General features: G+C 44.2%; 1 protein-coding gene across 2 annotated transcripts; it reads left to right on the forward strand.

Moving 5' to 3' along the window:
* Positions 1-635: 635 nt before the first annotated feature.
* On the forward strand, positions 636-4,158 carry LOC109883839 (transmembrane protein 14C). 2 transcript variants are annotated; one of them, XM_020475862.2, is made up of 5 exons: positions 636-932; positions 1,871-1,965; positions 2,107-2,208; positions 2,330-2,417; positions 3,909-4,158. In XM_020475862.2, exons 2-5 carry the CDS (start codon positions 1,890-1,892, stop codon positions 3,964-3,966), a joined length of 324 nt encoding a protein of 107 aa, XP_020331451.1. In that variant the 5' UTR covers positions 636-932; positions 1,871-1,889; the 3' UTR covers positions 3,967-4,158. The 2 variants fall into 2 exon arrangements, with proteins under 2 accessions (XP_020331451.1, XP_020331450.1); XM_020475861.2 differs by lacking the exon at positions 636-932 and having other exon boundaries at positions 1,009-1,965.
* The last annotated feature ends 3,247 nt before the right edge of the window (positions 4,159-7,405 follow it).

The raw sequence follows: 7,405 nt of genomic DNA on the forward strand, positions 1-7,405 counted from the left end.
TCAGACGGCGGTGGATAGAAGGAAGCGGCCTCACTCCTGCGTCTGTCATGGAGAGGAGGAGCAGGACATCTTGTCAGGGTTTCTCCAGAAGTAGACTTTGTCCTCGGCTTTGTCTTTTTTGTCTCTTTTGAACTTCTTGATTTGAAGCTCCTTCATTTCTGTAGACAACTTGTCCCGGAGCGCTTGGTTAGTTTTCATCAGTTCATTGAATATGCCATCATCATTAACAGCTCCTTGTAGAGCTGTGCGTTTCTCGTCAATCGTGTTATCCATTTCAATAAAATCCTTTCTCAACTGGTCAACAATTAATGTCATGAAAATCAGTAGAGCATTTGTTCAGGATGGCACACCAGCGCTCCCAGAAATCATCTGTGCTCTGTCCCAATGATGGTAATTTAGTCCCGGTGGAATAATGCCTTGACGCACATAATCATTAAGAGTGACTATATTTTGTTGCGTTCTCGTTTGGCGCTACTTATATCAGTAAACTTGTAACAACTTAAGCAGTACGAAACTTCTACTCGATCAAATAAATCACACGTTGCAAATAAACCATACATAGTTTTTGTTAACCAAATTCGACACTCATTGACGTCCATACAAAAACTCCTCGCTCGGTGAGATTAAAATACACCACCTGTTTTGGGCACATGCTTATATAACCTTTCGCTTCTCCTCTTCCTCTATGGGAAAGTTAAATATGTGAAAATCACGAGAAGTGAACTTGTTTAGATTATTTTTGTAATGTATCTGTTGATCAGAAGAAATGTGTGTTGAATCTCACGCAAACTGATGGATAGGATGTTTAGTGCTTTGATTTACGATGCAGCGCACCTGTCAAATTAGTCATTTCTGCAGTAGCGGAAGAATTCAACGTTGCTCTACTGAAGAAAATGTATGGAGTGGTCGACGCACGAGGAGTGAATCCCATGGTAAATGACAAGAACTAGAAGAGTTATCGTCGTTTCTTGTGTTTTGGAAGTTTCCTCACTATCCGAGTGTAGATAGGATATGTCAACTACCCTGTCAGCGCGTTTATTCCCAGACCTTTGGCAATACAGGCTACCAGCTGTACAATGTGTGGAGCATGTGTCAAGTGTATGCAGACCGGAGAAGCCGAGATGTGGGAAAAATCATTATGAAGGAGATTGTTTAGCAGAAGAGAATTTAACAAGGAGGAAAATGTTATAACTGTGGTGGAGATCATGAAACGAAATCAGATAAATGTACCAGGAGGATGAAAGAGACCGAGATTGCCAAAATCTGGGCTGTTAAGAAACTCCTGTGCGGAGGCTGTTTAACGGGTAGAAAGAACGAGTAGCTCAAGATGTTTCATCATGCTAGAGGCTAAGCATACACCGCAACCTGCGGAGAGTTCCTATCACCAGCCGGACACAGACATTCTTCATGTGAAGAGGGAGAAATCTGTTACTTTTATAGCAGTGGTGGTAAACGGACACTGCTCAATTGGGGGAAGTGAAGTATAGAAATGTTGACATAAATTACAAGACTTTAACATCCTAGTTCTGTCTGGTGCGATCCTACCCTCGCAGGCCCCTGAGCCATAACGTGGAGTTTTTGAATGACACGAGGAGTGGGATGTTTATTACGTTTTTTTTAATAATACTTGTGGATTAATGTTTTTTTTTCCTTTCTCCGTAATGGAGCAGTTTGTGGCGGCAATACAACAATAGTTTTGGTATGCCATAACGTTTCAGAGAAGAAGTGTTGGCACTTTTATTTTGAAATCCATAACACTTCCGGGACTTGAACAGCGTAATTCGATTTGTGGCACTGAAATGTTATATTGTAGTCGAATTGTCTCAGATTAAGATTTACCGTGAGTTTTGACAATACTTTTCCATATTAGTTTTAGACAAGACGTGACAATGTCTCAAGATTGGATCGGTTATAGCTATGCTGCATTGGTCTCGGCAGGAGGAATCATGGGTTATGTAAAAGCAGGTAAGGATGATTACACACTTCGCAAATGTTTGTTGACTTTACCAAGTATTTATTTTAAAGTCAGCTGTCAAGAAATATTGATAGAATTTTGCATGTAAGTAATTATTCTTCAATATGCTCTGTGATTGGTTCCCGTACCAGGAAGTGTAACTTCACTGGTTGCGGGACTTTTCTTTGGGTTCCTAGCTGGACTTGGTGCCTACCTGATGTCTCAGAATCCTAAAGATGTCAGGCTTTCTCTCGGTGAGTGAGCCAAACTATGCCTTGTTATCAATAACATGACCTTACGCGTAGGCTAGTTGATGTTAGTGAGTGTTTCGAACAGCTACACTACAGTAACATGTCTTCTCGTTGTGTAAATTAGGTACCTCAGGAACACTGGCCATTGTCATGGGAATGAGGTTTCTAAATTCCTGGAAGTTCATGCCAGCTGGTCTGATGACAATAGCAAGGTACTGTGGATGGGACATCATGTCTCATTTAAGGCTTCTGTTACTAAACCTTGGAATAGCTAAACCCCTTTTTTCAGAATCTGAGAGGGAAATACTTACACACTCGTCTCTAACATGTAGGCTCAGCATTCCCAAACAGTCCCATTATAAGTCAGAATGTTGAACAAACTTAACTTCAACTTACTTGACCTGTTGTCCTGATTTTACCCCTATGTCGGAGGTAATCTGATACAAAATATCCACAGGGAAATGCTATCAACCCGACCTTCAGTATGCTGGTCTGTTCATCGGTTTTTATTTCCGTTTTTTTATTTTCAATACTGATGCAATTCGCATGTGACAAACACTTGCACAATATGGCTGAGACTAATCTAACCACAGACCGAAAGGCAAACAATTCCGGATGATTGCGATGAAACGTGCTTTGGTTACATTCGGCTATTGTTTACATATTGTGCATCACATCAAGAGATTGAAAATACAAGCAACAGAACCTACCTGCGAGTGCAAAAAGGTAGGCAAACAACACTAATGTGGATACCTTATCTCCACCTCCTGTCATCAGAAGGACCTACAGCATGTACACCCGGTACATATCATTGTATTCCACATTCTGTAGAGAATATTGGCGTCGTTCTTTATGGCGACTTCGGTCAGACTGAAAATCCATGGAGTAACCATGTTAACAGTCTGATGTTTAGGCCAGAGAGAGTTGGTTTAGCATTGAATTAGGCCTGTTAATGCTTTTGTTGGAACACAAACCTCTACCCACACTGGCCCTCTGTGGATAAAATAGATTTGGCACCCCTGGTGGAATGGGACACTATGACAGGTAGAGGGACTGGTAACACCCCCACCATGGTAGAGGGACTGGGAACACCCCCACCATGGTAGACAGGTAGAGGGACTGGGAACACCCCCACCATGGTAGACAGGTAGAGGGACTGGGAACACCCCCACCATGGTAGACAGGTAGAGGGACTGGTAACACCCCCACCATAGTAGACAGGTAGAGGGACTGGTAACACCCCCACCATGGTAGACAGGTAGAGGGACTGGTAACACCCCCGCCATGGTAGACCGGTAGAGGGACTGGTAACACCCCCACCATGGTAGACAGGTAGAGGGACTGGTAACACCCCCACCATGGTAGACCGGTAGAGGGACTGGTAACACCCCCACCATGGTAGACCGGTAGAGGGACTGGTAACACCCCCACCATGCTAGACAGGTAGAGGGACTGGGAACACCCCCACCATGCTAGACAGGTAGAGGGACTGGGAACACCCCCACCATGACAGACAGGTAGAGGGACTGGGAACACCCCCACCATGACAGACAGGTAGAGGGACTGGGAACACCCCCACCATGACAGACAGGTAGAGGGACTGGGAACACCCCCACCATGACAGACATTTCAATGTTTGTAAATGAGCTGACTGTTCTTCCACTAATCCCAGAACAAAATGTTCCTCTCTTTTTTTTTTCTAGTTTCCTGATGCTGGGGAAGACTGCAGTGGGGATGTTCAAGAGACCACATGATTCTTAAATGTGAAGAATATAGGAATGTCACTGTTTTTCTATCTGATGACATCTAGTGGCCCTTTCTGGGTACTTTAGATGATCACAGGTGTCTGCCATTACCCCAGATTCACCTTGTGGCTTTTTACCGGTAGGCTCTGATGAAGGTCGAGTGACCGAAAGCTGACCCACAATTAAAGAAATGTGGATCTGATTGGAAGTGTGCAGAGACTATTCTGGTTCTTCAGTTGTGCCTTCAGCTCCTTCACAAATCAGCTCTGAGTCTGTGGTACATTCTGCCTATTGTAAATACGAATCAAATATTCTCAATTCCTGTGTATGTTACCATGACTATGGATAATCATGAATGAATCGTGAATAATGATGTGTAAAAGTTCGAGGGTCAAAGATCATACCCCCCAAGACATGATAACCTCCCGTTATTGGTAATGGTGCGACGTTAGCATGTCTTGGGGGGGTATGATCTTTGACCGTTTAACTTTCTCAATCATAATTATTCACGATTCATTCAGGATTAGCCGTAATCGTGGTCAAAAAGACTACTTCGGTCAATCACAGACACTGGTGTTGTCTTCTTGTGTGAAATATAAATCAATGTCCAGCACTCTCGAAATGGCCAGCCTAAATATGACGTAGTGCGTCTTTCCTCTAAAAAGGGGGCTTGGGAGATTTTGTGCAATTGCACAGCGGGATGGCATCATTTTCCTCCGTGGATTTGCTTTTGGTTTACTGGACCCGCAGAGTCCAGTATGGGGCAGGTGATCCGCTAACTACGGAGCGCAGGCTGACTGGTGAAAAAATGCAAAATGACATATAGCAAATTTCGGAGCATAATTCATTCACGATTTTGGATCAAATTGGAATTCAAATCGCAATAGTGGAACCCCAGTGTAGCGATGTCGCGCTAGGACTGGCGGATTTTTAACATTTTAATTGATAAAATAGCACAGTTACAGAGTATAAATATTGTCACCATCGACATGGGGCTGTGCTACAGTTTGCGTCCCCGGCTCTTCGGAGACCTGAGCGGGTCTATTTCAAACGCTACTTCGGACTCGGATCATCCTCCAGACACAGCTGTACCTTGTCGAGCCGGGGGAACTCGTCAAGAGGACACAGGTGTATAGGGCGAGAGCGCGTCGCTTCGAGACGGTAGCGGTAAAGTACGCCATGGGGACTCAGCCAAGCTCCCATCCGGGGAGCCCCGGGGTAGAGACAACACCGGCACTGATGGAGTGCTCATACAGAACGGGGGTGGAGGCGGAGGCAAGGGAACCGGTAAGGACCGTAGTCGAAGATTACAGCTGCTGCAGAAAACAACCAGCACTCAAAAACAGAAAAACTGGGACAAACTGCTAGTCGAGGAGAAGGAGGCCGAGAGGGAGGCGAAGAAAATCAGCAAGAACATTGACAGGGCTCGAAAAGAGCTCAAACGGGAGAACAAACAGTCTCACCGGCTGCTATTACTAGGTAGGACGGGAACGTGTTTTAAACTATTTCTCCCTTGTGTTGTGAACGGAGGCCTTTCAGATGCCTAGTACGGTCATGTAGGCTATTCTAGTGCGGTCTATGCTTATGTCGCGCTATTTTCCACGTGAAATGGTATCCCCGGGCAGTTGTCATTTGACTAAGCTGAAGATGGATGTTAATTTCGCCTCTTCTACGCACCAGTATCTCTGTTTTGGTTGCGTTTACGGTTACATTGATGATGATGATGATTTCCGGGGTTGTTATTGTTATGATGGTGGATCTTTTACCACACACACACACACACAATAAACCGATGCATTTAACAAATATAAAGTGTTAAATTATTATAAAATATAGGGACATACAGGTGGTTTAAGACCCTATTGCTCTCTGCTTTGCTTTATTCTTGGCCAGGTCTTAGTTGTAAATGAGACCTTGTTCTCAACTAGCCTGCCTGGTTAAATAAAGGTGAAATAAAATAAATATGTAGGCTACAGGGTCTTCTATCTGTTCTTTTTCTCACAATGTTAGAGAGTGTTTCCTTCCTCTACTCCCAACTATCCACACCACCCTTGGCCTTTATACATGGTGCCTGTTACTATGTCCATATATATCACGGTTACTGTTCAGATGTGGGGGGGGGGGGGGGTTGGACTGGAACTGTTCAGGGGAGGGGGGGGGGTTGGACTGTAACTGTTCAGATGGGGGGGTTAGACTAACTGTTCAGATGGGGGGTGGGTTAGACTAACTGTTCAGATGAGGGGGGGGGGGGGGGGGGGGGGTTGTGGTTGGCATTATTAGAGGGCCAAAGGTTTCACTCAGAGAAGCCAGTGGCTTGGTGAGGTATAGTGAGGTGTGGGTGTGGTATAGTGAGGTCGGTGTGGTATGGTGTGGGTGTGGTATGGTGTGGAATAGTGATGTGTGTGTTGCCTCTGTTTCTCTGAAAGTGGACACCTTCCAAATTGTGTTACAGCCAGGCCAAGGTGCGCCGACCCTGCTAATCTGGGTCACTTTATCTGTTTGTAGTAGTGGCCCGGCAGCTGTTTCCTTGAGTAACAATACAGTCAGAAGGAAATACATAAGTAACTGGTTGGAATACAATTCATGAGTCGTCATTTTGATGTGAGGTGTTTTGGAACTGGAATCTAGAATGTATCACTGTTAATATTCTAGAATGTTTAAGCTCTAGAATATGACAGGTATTCTAGTGTTCATGATCGTCATTTTGATGTGGGGTGTTTTGGAACTGGAATCTAGAATGTATCACTGTTAATATTCTAGAATGTCTAAGCTCTAGAATATGACTAGTATTCTAGTGTTCATGATCAGTGGTGAGCTTGGCCGGCCACCAAATCAGAACACAGCGCACAAAGTATCAAAGTATACCAGACAAAGTGAGGGCTTCCCGCTTATCAGTCTGGCTTCATTTACAATCAAACCGCCTTGACTTTGTCTGGTATACTTTGATACTTTGTGCGCTGTGTTCTGATTTGGTGGCCGGCCAAGCTCACCACTGATTCCAGGAAAGGAAGCAGGGAATCCATTGTTAGTTCATATTAGGCCACATGGATATACAACATAGCTCCAGAGAAAGTGTGTGTGTGTGTGTGGTGCAACACACAGTTAGGGCTGGGCAATATCGCTGGGCAATATCGCTGGGCAATATCGCCTACAAATCACATCTTGATTCTTTTGAAATTATGGCCAATATACATATACACTGTAGCTCCCTCCAGTAACCACGAACACAACCACTCTGAGAGAGATCAAAACCCAAATGTTAACATTATCATTGTAGCTCCCTCCAGTAACCAAGAACACAACCGTTCCTTGATTTTATCTGGCGGCTTTATTCTGTAGTTTTAGTCAGAATTATCACCTTCTGTGATACTATAAAGTAAATGAAAATACAGTTCAGCACACTCTTACAACCTTCTTGTCTTACGAGTGACTTATTAGCTTGGTATAACTCTGAA

Source organism: Oncorhynchus kisutch, linkage group LG30, assembly GCF_002021735.2.
Source record: "Oncorhynchus kisutch isolate 150728-3 linkage group LG30, Okis_V2, whole genome shotgun sequence".
Classification (NCBI taxonomy): Eukaryota; Metazoa; Chordata; class Actinopteri; order Salmoniformes; family Salmonidae; genus Oncorhynchus; species Oncorhynchus kisutch.